This window comes from Hippocampus zosterae, chromosome 11 (assembly GCF_025434085.1).
Source record: "Hippocampus zosterae strain Florida chromosome 11, ASM2543408v3, whole genome shotgun sequence".
NCBI lineage: Eukaryota > Metazoa > Chordata > Actinopteri > Syngnathiformes > Syngnathidae > Hippocampus > Hippocampus zosterae.
Genome location: NC_067461.1, coordinates 4,902,575 through 4,919,943, shown reverse-complemented (window position 1 = coordinate 4,919,943; position 17,369 = coordinate 4,902,575). Strand labels below are relative to the sequence as shown.

The 17,369-nt window shown below is 43.2% G+C and overlaps 1 protein-coding gene across 2 annotated transcripts; it reads left to right on the top strand.

Annotated features, from left to right (window-relative positions):
• Positions 1 to 300: 300 nt before the first annotated feature.
• Positions 301 to 16,850, top strand: ptena (phosphatase and tensin homolog A). 2 transcript variants are annotated; one of them, XM_052079895.1, is made up of 10 exons: positions 301 to 1,041; positions 10,578 to 10,662; positions 10,757 to 10,801; positions 10,880 to 10,923; positions 11,694 to 11,932; positions 12,595 to 12,736; positions 14,068 to 14,136; positions 14,454 to 14,620; positions 15,068 to 15,364; positions 15,736 to 16,850. In XM_052079895.1, exons 1-10 carry the CDS (start codon positions 963 to 965, stop codon positions 15,919 to 15,921), a joined length of 1,353 nt encoding a protein of 450 aa, XP_051935855.1. In that variant the 5' UTR covers positions 301 to 962; the 3' UTR covers positions 15,922 to 16,850. The 2 variants fall into 2 exon arrangements, with proteins under 2 accessions (XP_051935855.1, XP_051935856.1); XM_052079896.1 differs by lacking the exon at positions 14,068 to 14,136.
• The last annotated feature ends 519 nt before the right edge of the window (positions 16,851 to 17,369 follow it).

The window sequence follows — 17,369 nt, the reverse complement described above, 5'->3', positions numbered from 1 at the left end:
AAAAAAAGCGCGAAAACGTGACATTTTGTGTGAGAAACTTCCCTAATTATAGTCACACGTGATCACTTTGACAGAAGAGAGCCGACGCGTGCATATCTCTTGTATCCTTCCGCCGCGAACAAATAGTAACAGATTGCGTGCCTCTTTTCTCTTCAAATATCACCTAATATCTCGTTCGAATTCAAATAATCATTTATAAAATTTAGTTTCGGTTAAATAATCGTGTAGCTGTCCGTTTTAATCAAATTGAGGGACTACACGGCGAAGGCGGCGGGATACGTGTACTAAAAGCCCAGCCTGCTCTACCTTCTTTTTTCCTCGGCGGAGGCCATGATGGGAGCCTGAGTTCAGCTGGAGCGAGTAAAAAGCAAAGATGATTCCACGGGACGGAGCTGTCAAAGCAATCTGTGCATATTGCTGATTTTTCTATCGTCTGCATACATCTGAGGTGGAGCCTGTCACTTTTTCCCTTCCCCGCGATGTTCTGGACCAGTGCTCGGTGACAATGTTGAATCGCTAAGGAGGTTTTTTTTTTATCGTAGCGAGCTAGCCTAGCTCCAACCCCCCTCCACCCCTCACCCCGTCCGAGTGACTGGATACGGGCTTTTTTTTTCTCCCCCTTCCTTCGGGGGTTACCAGTGACTTTTCTTCTCGCTTCGGACCGAACCCGGGTCTTATTTTTGTGGACAACTGCATGTATTTCGCTGGGGAGTATTTGGAAGAGCGACCGCGGGATTGGAAAAGTCGGGCCTTCGCCGAGGAGAAGCCGAGCAAGGCCCGTCTTTATGTTCCAGAGGAAGCCTGTCTAATCCCAACGAGCTCGGCTGGCTAGCCCCGAGGAGGACCCCCCCTCCCCTTCTCCCCTTACCGCGACCCACCGAACGGAACCGCCGTGTACCACCGCACCAGCTAAAAGCCTGCTTTCATCCGTTCCCTATAATAGACTCCTGTCAACCGCTGCAATGACTGCCATTATTAAAGAAATTGTCAGCCGGAACAAAAGGAGATACCAGGAGGACGGCTTCGACCTGGATTTAACATGTATCCTTTCCTCCAGTGGGTTAATTTACTGATCCATAACGCCGCATCGGTGCTTATTATGAATCTTACAATGAGAAACGTGAAGGGGGGAGCTAACGGGGGGCTAGCAGGGGGGCTAGCTGGGGCTGTCATCAAGCGTGTTTGAAAGATGGTGGATCTGTCAAAGCGGCGTGCACTCATGTCACCGTCGTATCTCAGCAGGAAATTCCCGTCCTACTGGACATCGCATGAGTGTGTGTGCTTAACAAAATGCGAGGTAACTGGTGCTGCTTTGAGCCGGAGCATCTTGGAGGCTCACTAGTTTTATTCCTCAATACTGTTGACTTGACTTACGTATCGGAAACATGCATGCGATTCCTGACGGACGAGATTAAAACGAGCGGCAATTGATCGTAGTTTTCGTAGATTTATGATATATGTTCGATTTAGGTTAGAGCTGCACGATTTTTGGCAACGTTATAATCACGATGATTATTTAGTCACATTTGTTCATCATGGTGGTGAAAAATGTATTATTTCACAGCACTTCTTTTCAACCAAAGAACTGCTTTAAATGCAATCTGAATCTTCAAATCAAATGCGTCATAATTTTTGGATATGTGATGATTAAAGTAAAAGCAAATTTATGCAAGAATTTCACATTTACCTTGGGCTAAATGTATGTTACCGCGAGCCCGTTCGCAAACCAAGGTAATGTGTCCCATTGCAAGGGATGGAAATGCGATTCATTTTCGATCGAGTGGTTAAAAACTACATTCTGTGCAATATTGGATTAGATGCGAACACAGTTTATGATGATAAAATTACGTGTTTACGAGCGAATCACTGCAGTGTCCTGGACCCGACTACAATTGGCACAGATTTTATCAGGTGGATCGGCATATATTTAGCATTTAATGCTAAATCGGTGATTGATTTTTGTATTGTCAATTTGCTGATTGATCAATGACATCATCAAAATAAGACATTTATCACAAACAAAATCCCGTTCACGCTAGGGACGTTGTGTGCTGCCGTTGTTAATAATGCAAGGCATATACAGATAGATTAAAAATGAGAATTTGTTTTAATTAATTTTGTTTTCAGCTTATTGAATGGCTATCAGCATTTGTGGGAGAATTTTTAAGGTTTATTATATTTCACCAATGCATTCCATTGTCAATTATGCAAATTTTAGCTGTTAGTGAGCCAGGCCGGGCCCAATCCCCCACGAATAGTGGGGGGTGCCGTCGTAAATAAACAATCAAATTTTTAAATGGATTGGTCCATCTACTAATTGGTTTGGTTACCTTTTTTTTTTTTTTAAACTCACTTATCAGTGATCAGTTCCAAAATCCTGATAGTGTAAAGTGCCATCTTAAATTTTTAGCTCATGTCTACCGCGAGCCGTGATGGCCACAACTTCCCACAATGCAACACGTTATTTTCAGATTTTTTTGTTGTTACCCCAATACAAGAATACCTGTAGCATGGCGCCAATTATGTTTTCGCTGCATGAGGAAAAGTACAAAGTTCAGAGCCTTCCATGGCCAAGACAGGAATGTTCACAAACCGAACAAAGTGTTTAACCAGAGTTGATTTTTCATTTTAGAAAATGTTCAAAAATCCAATTGTTCGTAAACTGGGTCGTTCATAATCCGCCGCATATTTCTTGTTCGTCACTTGCTGTGACTCAGAAAAAAACATCTAATTTTTTTGCTTATTTGGCAGAAGAAACCGTAACTTGTTCGCCCCCTGGTGGTTGGATGACCACTGCAGGAGGAAATTCTTGATTCGATAGCCAGCAGAGCCAGATTTTAAATGTAGATAATGCAGAGAATCTGGTTAATGTAATCGTGGCTGTTAAAATCACGATCACACTAAGAACTGGCCATGATTTCTCTCGCAAGTAGGAATTCATCATTTACATTTTCTGAGAATCGGTGGAACCATCCATAATCATTCAATTATGTGATGAAAGAAGTATTTGCATTATGGTGATTTATTTTATGTATTTTTGGCGGTATTTAAATCCAATCCAAGGTTTTGATATGGCTCTCTGGTAATTGTCAGTGGCTGGTTCTTCTCGCTTTAGAAATTTGTCATTTTAGTTCCATATGAGAAGCATGTCCGCTTAATATTTGCAGGTTCTTCTTTAAAATGAGTGGAATTTGGTTAAAACCACAAGTAACGATGTCGTTTCCATAAACTTGCTTGACTAAAATGGCCTTAAAAATACCAAAAGAAGGCAAATGACAGTTTGTTGGTGAAAATGTGAATTTGTCATTTACATTTGATTTGATTCAGTGGAACTATCCATAATATTGAGATGTTTGTATTCCGGTCCCTTCACAGTTAACCTAAGATCTGAAATTCATATACGTGGTTCTTAGTAAGTCTTAAATTGGAGCACCTGTTTTGACCTTTTGGTCATTTCTCCATCATGAGCATATTTTTGTGCAAGTGGCTGGTGCTACTTCTTGCTTGAGCATTTTGCAGTCTCGCTGTTTTAGTCCTGTGTGAGAACCACGTCCAAGCTGTACGTGTATTGTGTACCCAAGTAGGTAAATGAGTGGATTTCATCATTGAGATATTAATTATCCTCAACCGTCCTTAACTCCCAACATCCAGAGGTCTCAAAACTGCTTTAGACTCAAAATTTGACATGTAATCTTTGTCACAAATGTGACTACTCGTCATTTACAAGTTTTGAACGTGTGGCTCATCAGTAAGCATTCCGTTGTATTGTGAATGGACACATTCTGCAGTTATTTATAATGTGCTCACTTTTTTGTGTGTCATGCTAATAAGAGCGTAAATCTTTCTGGTTCTTAAGTCTTGGGCTACCCAAAGTCTGAAGATACTGTGTTTTGGCTGGCTAATTTTTTACTTTGATTAGCACTTTTTAATGCAACCAGCTAGTGCTGCTGATTCTACCTTTCAAGGTTTTTTTAAAAAAATCTCACTCGTTTGTAAGTCGGTAATGGTTATTTGTACACATATTTCTTGTCAATATATAGAAACTAATTGGTTGATGCTGCCCCTAGCATTAGCACTGTTGAGTCTTGCTAATTTTGGCTGTGAAGCGCTGGATCATTTTATGTGCACGTGTTGCTTTGTAGACATTGTACACCAAGTGGGAAAGATTTTTTTTAGGGGGGGGGTTGGGGGGGCTTACACTTGAAATGATTTGCTTGATTTGGTTTTCCCTCCATCTTGGTTCTCCTTAACAGTTGTGTTGGAAAAATAGATTTTCCATATATAAGTAGTGTGTGTGTTTTTACCGTTTCATCTTAAGTCCCTTTAAGTAGCCCTAAAATCGTATTGAAAGTCTTGTTTGTGCTATTGGTGTGTTTGTCCCTAAAAAGTCTGAAATTTGACTCCCTTGAGCCTGAAGATAACTCGGTGTCTGCCCTCTGCCTTAGCACGCAGTTTGTAAGTGACTTGATGCAGTACTACTGGGCCTTTTGGACAACAGTACACATTATTACACATACTTAGGAGTACACCTTGCATTGAATATGCGCTTTTGGATAGTTGCCTGAACTCGGAATAGGCGTATCAATCGATTAATTGATATGTTTGATTGATCGCTGTTGACTTGTGCGGTTCGGATTGGACTACTAGGAACTGAGACAACAAACTAAAGTTCAACATGACATGAGCTGTATCCAGGCTATGGAATAACTTCTGTAGGGGACAGTATTGGAGGACAGTGATATTAAGCAGGAGTTCAGAACATTCGGGGGCATCCTCCGAACACACACCAAAAAAAAAAAAACGTATTTCCCCCCCCCCCAAAAATGTGGTTGAATGCCCATGCCATAGTTGGACAAAGTTAACAATGTGCTTCTGATTTGAGGGCTGAAATGATTATTTGAAGAACGAAACTGATCCGTTGAAATCTCGGCCCAAAATCTCTTCCTCAAAGCTTTGCAGTGATAATTTCTCCAAACGAGCTGATGTGATTGTAGTCTCCCGAGTAGAAACATATTGGCACCACGGCCATGAGGAAGGAGTGCCTAAAAGACAATGTTCAAAGTGTGGGAAGAAGATGACAAACTAATGTATCATAAAAGCCCCGTCTACAATCGCAGACGTGTTCTACTAACAAACCGAGGATAAGAAGAGAATCATGTAAATCATACATGAGCTCGCACAGTCTGTTAACACGGGCTGGCTAACAGGTTAGCTAGTTAACAGCCAGCCAGCCAATTCGATACGCTTGTCCGCCGACGCCCACATCACTTACCAGCACAGGCCTCACATTTAAAAGCTTGAACACAGGTGAGAAAATACCCTCACCGCACTTGCATTGTCATCATGAATACAAAATTGATTGAATTTGATTGATTTTATCCTATTGCTGGATATATCAATGGACCGCTAAAGTGAATATTCAGTTTGCAAACTTTGAGATATATGCAGCCTTGCTACTCGCTCTCGCTCTCTCTGTGTGTGTCTGATGTATCTATATATCTGTTTTTTTGCCATGTCTAATATTTGCCTAAAATTCCGACAGTGGATTGATTTTAAAATAATCTATGATGACTAAAATAACATTTTGGTTGTGTAACGCTTACAAACTATTATGATCTGAATTGCAAGCTGAACATTTCTTAATTTGACTGCTTTGTGCTTTAATATTTTATGATGGCAACAGAGCGAGAAATCGGTAAAAATAAAATAGGCCTTTTTTCGTCTGGGGTGGCAAGTGAGATGATGTTTGAATATCTTCGTCTTTTGTTGGAACGTGTAAAAAAAACACAACCAAAAAAGGGCTGGGGGCAGATTTTTGCCCATTTAAAAACTGCCAATCTCCGCGGCTCAAGCGGTTGGGCTCTATCTGCTGTTATCTTTTTCCTTGCCTTGCAAAGCATCAGTCGTATGCTCACATGATTTTAAGAACAACCAAAGTCGATCTGATGTGTTGGCTGTGGTTTTCGTTGCGGAACTGTGTACCTTGCAACGTTCAGTCAGATGTTAGCTGATGAAATGTGACGACTCCATGGTTTGAAGTGATTGTTGCCCGTTCACCGCTTGTGGTGAAGGAGGCATGTCCCTCAAAAAGTTCGTGTGTGTGGGTGGGTGGTATTGGGGGTCGGGGTCGGCTTCTCAGTTTCTGGTTGTTACAATGCCGCCCCTGTTATCGCTTTTTGGCGCGGCGTCTGAAACAATATGCAGTTATGTAATACACACTTAAAGTGGAGTTAAGCAGTGATCTTGTTTCGGCCCACCACCTCACTCCCCTTTGCTCTTTTTCTCGACTACTCCCCTCTTGCCCCTTTCCTCTGCTCTCCTCCTTTCCTGTCCCTCCTGGGCGCCCCCCCCCCCCCCCCCCCCCTTGCTCGCACTCTCTCTTGCTCAGTTGTAGATTTGCCATATGCATAGAACACAGGCAAGGGCTGGCTTTAAAAAGAAGGCGTTCCTGAAATGGCAGATTTTTTTTTTTTCCCCCCTACTCTGAGCTTCCGTCAGGGGTTCTCGCATGTGCATTTCCTCCCAGCTGCAAAACCCACGACGCCCCCCCCCCCCTCACCCCACCCACACTAGTCGGCCTCACCTCCCTGCCTGCCTCCCCTCCCTTCCTTTATTCCCTAGGCTTACCGGTAGTTTCTCCTGAGTTAATGCCGATCTCTGTTAGGAATCAAATGAAAATAAAACACTTGGAATAGTGCAATTGGGATCAATTTGTGAGTTAGGTGCAAGGGTTAGGGAAGACTACGTAACATTGTGTTTGACCTTTAATAAATTGATATATGGCTGGGATTAATGTTGCCTTCTGTATGCACGGTGGCTACTGTTAAGGGAGGCGTCCACTCGTGGCTCACCGTAGCTGCTCGAAACAGAAACAGGGCAGTTTCTACATTTCAAAACTTTTTTCAACCGTGTGGTCACACTTATAAGTAACATTTAATTTATTTTATTTTTTTGGTGGCTATTTTACAAGTAAAAAAAAAAGTTGTACCCAAATTCATTTTTGAGTGGTTTCTGCCGTTTCCGGGACCGAATGTTTGGTGTTGTGGTGTTAAAGATTTCTTGGCACTCGATTTCACTTGGCAGCATCGTAAAATTACTTTTGAAATGGCAAAAAAAATTAAAAATGACCACCTGGAAAAATTCTCCTCCCCCGCCTCCCCAATTTCCGGTTCAAGCCCAGGAGTCTGTAAGGTTTCCTGGCACTCGCGAGTCGAAAAGTGGCTTTTGGAGGGAATCGAATCAATCATCGGAGCCAAGCAGGTTGCTCCTAGCCAGCTGTTGGCTACGCCAGCAGCTAACGGCACCGCCTGGGCTTCTTCCTTGCAAATCGGCGTTATTCGAACTCCACCCCATCGCCGAATCCATTCGGATGCCCTTCACTAGCATTCCCACGTTTTCAGTCTACGAATGGAAAGCAAAAGCCAGTTTGTGTTTGTGGGCACAAATTGCAAAGATATAAGTGTGCGTTTCCAGCTTTACTTTCTCAGCAAGGGGTCTGACATTCACGAACATGGCTCAACAGCTATACGGAGGAGAAAAAAAACAAGAAGCTCAACATCAAAACGATGTATCTAATTAGAAACACTGAGCTTCCCTATTTTGGACACAGGAAGTGTGAGAAAAGGTTGCCCTTTAGTCTCTGGTTAAAAGTGTGAAATCCCTCGGCTTTATGACGGAGCGCAGACTTCGCTTTCAGGTAGGCGGCGGCGGTAGCTTGCGCCAACTCTGATTATTCTCTCTTCACGGCAACCTGACACTGATGCGCTTCTCTTTTTAAGAGCGTATGTGTGTCACTGTATAATTGGCCCTGACGCTTGCAGTCGCCCTTTTTTTCCCTTTTTTTTAAATCCCTGTGCTGCAGCCCTGTTCGATGACATCATTCCATTCGGAAAATGGCAGTCGAGATGCACACAAGGCAGTGCCCCTTTCTTCATCTTTCGTATGCCTGCTCGTTCACTGGCCATTCCATTAGGTACACCTTGTTCTACATTTCTGTCCTAGAAGTGTTTTTAATATAAATAGAATGTGTATTTATGACTTAATGACCGCATTGGGGCAGGTTAGTGAGAGACTATGGCACATTCTGTCCTGCATACAAATTAGGGTTACGTCGCCATTTTCTGGAAGGGAATCAAATAAACCAAGGACGAGCTCTTTCAAGATTTTCTTTTAAAATGTACCTGCTGTTGACTATTTCGAGGTTATGATGGGAAAGGGAGCAACATTGTAAAGTTTGAGAAGTATGTGGTGTTCCTATTTTTCGTGTGTAGTCTCATATTTGCCACATGATCCCCCCCCCTGGGTAATTTTCATGCATGGCGCCAATTCAGGAGCGGATTTGACTTTGATCGTTATTGACTGGGCCGTTTCATCAGCTTACATATGGATATAAATTTGTCTTTTCGTTTTCGGCGTTTTTTTTTTGTGTCCCTCACAAGGTAACACTAATAAGGGGGAGAAAAAAAAACTCCACTGCCAGGCAGTCAGCGTCGAGCGAGCCATCCAACAGTGACATCCACCTGGCCGTTTATATGGCCGTGAATGTGGCATCCAGACTCAAATATTTGTTTGCTTGTTTATATATCTAATTATTTAAACGGAAATGATGTAACCTGACCCGCATCACAGACGGGCTTCCGGTTTTGCATGCGGCGGACGATTATTTATTATGCGCTGCAGTACCGACTCGTCTGACGAAGAGCAGGCAAAACAGGCGTCGTCGGTGACGGATTCATGGACCCTGCGTCAGGATTGACTCTGGAAAATTGCGAGAATGACTCAGATTTGTCGGAACGTGACCAAGAAAATGCCACGTTGAATTGTGGAGACGGTCGGACCAAAACCGGCTTTGAGCACCGCAATGTCACGGCTACGCCTCTTGTACGGCTGCACATTAGCCGTCATCGCATCCCGACAAAAAGGTTCCACAAGCTTGCTTTAATACAACCATTGTCGCAAAATAAAATTGTTTGGATGCAGTTTTCTTGATAAACCTTCTCCTTTAATTTGACTTTGATACTCACTACTCGGTATACGGGGGTGTTTGACGTGTCACTCTTGGTTCTGATGGAGTTAAAGAATCAACAAACCAGGTAGAATGGCTGACTTTGCAGCAGAAATAGTGATAATACTATCTTTTTTAAATTATTATTATTTATTTTTTTCATGCTGATCATAAAAGCACCTGGTTTGGCCCTCTGATGCCAAAGTCCGTTCTCTTCAAGCTTTTGCTGTACAGAAATGCTCCTCTCCATAGCTGGTTTATCAAGACTGGTTATTTCTGTCAGGAGATTCTTTGACCTCTGCCAACTACGAGGCATTTTCTCTCAAGCCTTTTACAGGATTTTTTTTTCTTTTTCCCGAGCCATTCTCTGATTGTCGTGCCTCAAAATCCCCATAGAGCAGCACTGACAGAAATACTCAAGACCGTAACAGACGCACCAGATACGAAGTCCCCCTTTAGCACGTTTTAAAAATTGGACTCTTCATTTTCTGATCCAGGAATCGGTAGAATAGATATCTTATTGTTATTATAGTCTTATTAACTATTGAAAATGAGGTCTCGGCATTTAAACAGTCTCTCCGTTTTGACATCATGAGGCCAAGACGATTGACAGTACCTTGCCACTGCAACGCTTCGAACGTGATGTCAGTGGGAAGTGGTCCCTTTGCCGTTCAGCTCCTTCTAAAAGAACAGCAAGCTGAGCAAAATTGTTTAAGCGTTCAATAATTAGACAACTGCGTTCAGAAGTTTAGAGCGGGTCAAATTGAAGTTAAAATTTCACCCATAATTTCAGAACCGCCACCGTTTGACGTAATGGCAGAATTTCTGAATGCTGTTTTTTATTTTGGGGGGTTTAGGCGCCATTTTACTCGCCCATGCGCCAAACCTCACGGCTTGTGTCGCCACATTTTCGTTTGCTTCCGTTTTTGTCTCTTGTAAAATACGGAGCAGAGAAAGTCACAGTCACCTGTCATTCGCATTCTTGCACTCTGTTAGAACTTCGAGTGGCTCGCCTTGACCATTCCTTAACTGCTTCAACTGTCTACCAAGTGATATTTGCCGTGGGGAACCCGGCGCAGCGACTAAAGCGTCTGGGAACGCGTGCGAACTGCACTCGGCAAGATATACGCCGTGTCGCAGCCGTGCCGATATAACGTTTGCACTCTAAAAATACACGCAGGTCACGGAGCGGAGACTCTCCTCTCATGCGCCCACATGTGGTCCTGGCCCAAGCTCGGGCGGGAGCGTAGTTCTTTGTGTCCTTTCTCCTCACCGTCAAGGACATCTGTCACAACATGCCAACACGCACAGATCAGCATCGCTCCCGCGCTCCCATCTAAGCCGCGCCTGTAATGATACGGCGCCATTGACGCCGACTCGAAACTTTGTCACGGTCTGCTGCCCATGCCTGCGTTCATGGACTTGTGTGCTCTAATTCCTAGCGACGGCCATGTCTCGTTAAATAGCAAAACAAGTAATTCATTGTGTTAACGTCGCCGGCCGAAAGCGCCATTCAAAAGGCTCCGCGCCCGCAGACGACGCAGCGTTCCTTGACCCCGCCCCTCCTGAGCAGATATCTACCCAAACATCATTGCCATGGGCTTTCCAGCAGAGCGACTCGAAGGCGTGTACAGAAACAATATAGACGACGTAGTACGGTGAGTTGCTGCATTCCCGCTGAAAAATGTTTGCTCGCTTTCTCTCTTTTTTTCCTAACTTTTGTATTCCTTGTCGTCTCTCTCCTGTAAATAGGTTTTTGGATTCAAAGCATAAAAACCATTACAAGATCTACAACCTGTAAGTGTTCCCTCACAGTTTATTTCCACTTTCTGAGTTTACTCATTCCTGATTTCTGACCGGATGTTCGCGTTTCAGCTGCGCAGAAAGACACTACGACGCCGCCAAGTTTAACTGCAGAGGTAGGCCACTTTTTCCTCCTTGGCCCAATACGCACGCACTTTTCCATAACAACTCATGATTAACTAAATTGGAAAATTATGGAAATTTTTAAAGGAGGAAACACTTCCATGCGATTTAACAGGAATTTATGAGACCAAGCCAAAATGAAAGGGTGGCTCTTAATAAAACGTGAGTAGCGTTGTGGAAAATGTTTCAACTTCTCGCATTGTGAAACTCGATTGCATGCAGGACCGTTGAATTTACGCTTCTGAACTTCTCAAGCACACTTTGGGAGATCATTCAAGTAAAAAGTTGTCCTCTGAATATTACGAGAGCATCCTGGAGAACTACTGAAGTATTGAGTAAATGCTCAGTAAATAAATAAAAAAGTGGAAGCGTAGCAGCAGGAATCTGCAAATATAAAGGTTCCCCAAAAATATCACTTTGTAAAATAAACCAAGGAAATTCAACGCCTAGTACAAAATGTCGACAGATGTGAAACCGCACAACAGTCTCATCGGGTAAAGTTTATTCATGACAATTTGGGCTCTTCATGACAGGTGGATTCTTTGGAGAGCAATGTTCTGCTGATTGGGTCATTGGAATACTTTTGAATGTGATGCGTTTTCTATCAAATTACCCTCAATTCCCAGTTAATCCCGATGGAAAGCTTCCAATTCTGAATCTCGCCAACCCCCCCATTGGAAATTGTCCTCAATTTTTCCACCCCAATCTTATGACTCATAGGCTTGTTAAAATCTCACCAAAATGTCTGCATGCCCTCCCTCAGTTGCACAGTACCCCTTCGAAGACCACAATCCCCCACAGCTGGAGCTGATCAAGCCGTTCTGCGAAGACCTGGACCAGTGGCTCAGTGAAGACGACAATCATGTAGCGGCCATCCACTGTAAGGCCGGCAAGGGCCGCACGGGGGTGATGATCTGCGCCTATCTCCTCCACCGCGGCAAGTTCCTGAAGGCCCAGGAGGCGCTCGACTTTTACGGCGAGGTCAGGACAAGGGACAAGAAGGTGAGGTCCCCCCTTCAGGAACGTGGCCTGACCACAGTAGGCCATCTCTCAAAACCTCCACGTCAAGAATCACCGTACCTTAAGGGTCATTAGGTCACCAGCCAATTCTAGATCAAGTCTGAAAAGACGTTTAAAAACGTCTTTGGGAGTGAATGAGTTAATTCGGTGCAACGTCAATCAATAGGGCTTTTGACAAAAATTAATCAATCCTACAAAAGACGCACCGGGTTACAAGGTACGTTCTCTATCAAAAGTTGCATACGTCGTCATTTCACAAACAATCTAAAAATTTTCGCGGGGATGAAACATTACAACACACTCCTTGATGTGCTTTTTGTGTTTCTGCAAGGATATTTTTGGCACAGGCAACTAAAATGTAGTGTTACATTGTTCCAAGAAATGTTTTGTTGTTGTTTTCTTTTTAATTGCATCCCATGTCGATGCGAATAAAATTTTGGCCGAGTCTGAAACATCACCCGGGGATCAACAGTCATTCAGTATGTTTAATTAAGTTGCAAGAAAGACTGGTGCACAAACACATTAAAGGCACATGTCAATTAGTCTCCTGGAGTAACAGCCCGAAGTGGCCGACAGGTGCCTGGCATGTTTGTCACCTCTTAACCTGTCACCGCGGTGCTTTTTTTTTTTTTTTTTTGCGCCAGGGAGTGACCATCCCCAGCCAGCGCCGCTACGTCTACTACTACAGCTACCTACTGAAGAACCAGCTGGAGTACAAGCCGGTGGCGCTGCTCTTCCACAAAATGGTGTTCGAGACTCTGCCCATGTTCAGTGGGGGCACCTGCAGTGAGTTACGCGCGCGCACATGCTCATGTTCGACTTTTGGGAGCCGCATATTTGGTCCTAGGGAAACGCACACAACTCGCATAGTAAGGTTCACCCACGCTGCGTTTTAACGCCGCAGGACACTGTGGGTCCGGAGTGGAGCTTGTCGTCCTATTTGGAAGCAAACTGGAGCGGCGTACTCGCGGCCTGCTTCTTATTGATGAGGCCCTCCGTCCATCCGCTTTTACTCCTCTTCAAGGTCAAATTGTCCTTGAAATAATGATGCTTTTTAGATATTATTAGCCCTCGCGCAAAAAGCTCCCAAATTGTTGCTGTACCTGTAATATTAATCATGGCAAATCTAGAGGAGTTCTTTTAAAAAAATTGTAGGCCGAAATTTATAACGCACGCACTGGTTTACGTTCATATAAATGTGATGTGACACGGATACAGTCTTGAAAACCTGATTTTTTTTTCTCTTCACTCTTAATTTAGTTATTAGGGTTTCTTGAAATCGGTCGACTGAAGTTGAATTCCTTTTGATTTTTTTTTTGTTTGTTCTTTGTTTAATCAACAATGTTCCTGCTGTGTCTTTCATGTGCAGTCTGTCCAGTTAAGCTCAAAGTTTGTCCATACGTGTGCTGAATGTTGACTGAAAGTTACACGTTTGCTGAGGGATGTCTACTGCCCGGGAATGACAAAAGTGATGAAACATAAACCTAGCAGGCATTTATGTTAACAAAACATATTTGCCATTTCATTTCACAAATGTGACATGTACGTCTGCTCGGTTTATGTTGGCAAAAGGAATCAAGTAACCTTTTTGTATTAACTTGTACACGTGTAACTCACACAATTTTGTCTTGTATGTGACTGCTGTGGTCCAATTTTCTGTGGCTTCCTTACTCTTTAACTGGATGGATTCTGCCTTTTGATTTCTAATCCTTCCTTTTTCACGCTTTTTTAAAAAGAGTGGACCTATTCTGAGTGGTATCCACAACCCAGGTTCTACGTCAAGAGATCAAAGAATCTGATTTCGATTTCATTAGATTTTTTTTTACTCTTTAGTGCCAAACAAACCATTATGACATTTATGATTTTTCTTTTTGTAACGGTTCCTTTTGAAGTTTTGTGTACTGTCACGCAGTTTCCCCCCCACACCTGCCTTAAGTGTTTTGGCCGAGAGCGAGTTCCCCTCCCCTGTAAATATATCTGTAAATATTTGTGTTCACCTCTCTTGTGTTTGTGCCTGTCGTGCTCTCTCTCTCTTGAGAGAGCCCCCCCCCCCTTTGCTGTTGGGTGCCGTTTGTGACCACCATGTCCCTTTTTTTTCCCCCTTCTCCTCTCTTAAGGAGACAGTACCGTTAAAAACAGGAGCGAGCCAACCCCTCAGGGCTTCAAGAAAGGGAATTGGCATTGGGGTAAATGAGCCTTTCATTCATTTTTTCCATTCCATTCATTTTCTTTGACCAGGCCCCAGAGATCCAGCATCCGTAGGCAGGTTCAGTCTTTAGCCTGGCAGGATAAAACCAAGCTATCAGAATAGGGTCCTGCATCTCTGGTTTTGGGTCTTTTCATGTGTAGCATGTTGCTTTCTCTCTTGATTGTCGGTGCATTTGCATGCATCCACTCACGTAATAACACATTGGCATCGTCGCCTGTCTTGGGCGCAAAAAAAAATCCTTCCTCACGATCGCGCCTTCATATGTGTCGCGTCCTCACCGCCGCCTCTTTGCAGATCCCCAGTTCGTCGTGTACCAGCTCAAAGTGAAGATCCACACGTCCAACCCCACCCACACCCGGCGTGAGGACAAGCACATGTTCTTCGAGTTCCCGCAACCGCTGCCGGTGTGCGGCGACATCAAGGTGGAGTTCTTCCACAAGCAGAACAAGATGATGAAGAAGGTCGGTGGATGCTTGGCTGCTCTCTTTGCCATGATTAATAGGTGCCCTTGAGCAAGGCGTTTAACCCACAAGCTGTAGCTCATCGTGTCGGTTGACACGCTTGCATTATTTCCTTCAGCCGCTTAAAAACAAGGGCCGGACCGATACAGATTTTGTGAGGCAAATTCTGATATTTGGCAGAATCAAATTGCGATTACCGATTAATTTAAAACGTAGATGTCGAACTTACAATTTACACTTACAGCAAAGATATTAATTATCAATTAAACATCTAATTGTTTTACATTTAAAATATATTTTTAGGTGGTGTATTTTAAAAATAATAATAATGATTATCATCTTTTTTTGATGTTGTGGATTTTTAAATGTCAAAAATCAGACGCATGGGAAGTCTTGAGTAAGATGTCATCTCTGCTTTATTGACTCAGTTTCTCTTGTCCATCCCAGGACAAAATGTTTCACTTCTGGGTGAACACCTTCTTCATCCCTGGCCCGGAGGAAGGAGCGGAGAAGCTGGAGAACGGCGCGGTGAACAACGCCGACAGCCAGCAAGGCGGCGGGAGCGGCGGCCAGGTCCAACAACAGCTGCAGCCGCCGAGCAGCGCAGAGTGCAGGGATGGAAGCGGTGGCGGCGGCGGCAGGGACGGCGGCGACAGGGACTACCTCATCCTGACGCTCACCAAAAACGACCTGGACAAGGCGAATAAGGACAAAGCCAACCGCTACTTCTCGCCAAACTTCAAGGTAAGCATGGAATATCAATCAACTGTAACATCACTTTGAAAAAATAGACACTTATTCAAATAAGGGGTCAAGTATGCTCGCTTCAAGCTGGCCACTACCAGTTTTCAATTCACTGCAAAACTGAAATGGTGTATACTAAAACACCAACATGTTTTTCAAAACCATGCAATGAAAGAAAGCTTAATGCTCACGTTTAATGTGAAAGGCCATAGGAATAATGGGAATCCGCAGATGTGTTGCACGTATTACGACCCAACTGCAGCACCGGGTGGAGATGCTGCATATATTAATACTCAGTCACTTGCAAGTATGTTTTCCATAAGTAAACTCAACTTTGTTACTGATGCGTCTTCCCCCTCCTATCCCCACAGGTGAAGTTGTATTTCACTAAAACCGTGGAGGAGCCTTCGAATTCTGAGGCGAGCACTTCGACATCCGTCACGCCGGACGTCAGCGACAATGAGCCAGACCATTATAGATACTCTGACACCACTGACTCTGATCCGGAAAATGAACCTTTTGACGAAGAGCAGCACACGCAAATCACAAAAGTCTGAACTCTTTTTAAATAAGAAAATTTAAAAAAAGGAAAAAAAACAAGAGAAGAAAATTATACAGCAGAGAGAAAAAAAGGAGAAAACTTGAATATGAACTTTAAAAGAAGAACCTTTTTGTCCCTTACCCTCCCCCTCCAACCCAGATGGCAATAGAATATCATCATGTCAAATGCCAATTTTAGGGGAAAAAGATGAATATCCTGACCAATATATCTTTTTTTTTTGTTTGTTTGTTTTTTTTCTTTTCTTTTTTTTCTTTTTTTTTCCCCCTTTTGGCACAGCCATCAACCACGTGCAAGGTATTGACACTGTTGCCCGACGGGGAAAAGGTGCTGTAGCTATAAAACAACAACAACAAATGTGTTTATATCTATATACATACCTATATGTATATACATATATATACACATTCAATATATAAAGGATTTTTTGTGTGTGTGTGTGTCAAAGACAATGGAAAGAAAGAGAGAGTACCACAATCAGGACAGACGGGAGTTGAAGTCAAGGACGATCTACTCGGGACAATGCTGCTCCTTCTCCTGTCCAAACCAAGGCCAGTGCTGCAGTCACTTTGTTTCACTCCCTCTTCTTCCTCCTCCTCCTCCTCATCTTTTACTCCTCCTCCTCCTCCTCTTCCTTTACTGTGAATGCTTCTTGTGCTCTTTGCAGGCTGTCTCTCGTGACTTTTTTTGGGGGGCCTTTGTGCAGTGCAAACTGCATGCGGGCCACGGGTTAAGGGGTGCGGGGCGGGCAAGGGTGGGGGGGTGGGGGGGGCAGGGTTTATGAAGAGGCTGTGATGATGTCTAAAAGCATTGCCATTCCTGTTCCCACTGTGTATACGTTTAAATTATGCAGAACAAGGCATCCCATGTAATTGTTAATGTTTTTTTATCCTAAGATAATAAAAATATAATACACACAAAAAAAAATCCCACCGCGGAGACGAGTGTTTGCAATTATGTCTGCACGACCGTTTAACACATGCATACTAATCATGTTTTTTTTTTTCCATTTATTTCAAAAGAATTGTACAGGTGGCCTTTTCGGGCCATTCATCAGTGAATTTTAGGTGGTTTGACAGTCAGATGGTGGCAATCGAAATTTAGAAACTGCATCGTACATTCAGTATTTGCTCTTTTAAAATCAATACTTTTTTTTTCTTAAGACATTAACACTTTGCATCATAAGACAACAATATGACAATTCACTGCCCCTTAACAATGGCCAATTTTTGCAGATTTTTTTCTCTCTTAAGTTAAATACTAAATATTGTTCAACAATTGTTTTTTAGGGACTCAAAAATAATGTTATTGTATAATTCTAAATAGGCGATCAGTTAATGGAATACTACTCTGCCATTTTTGGAATTTGCACCAACTTAAAATATACTGTATATTTAAAAAAAAAAGTCTCGACTTATTAACTCCAAGACAAATGGTGTTCGGTGT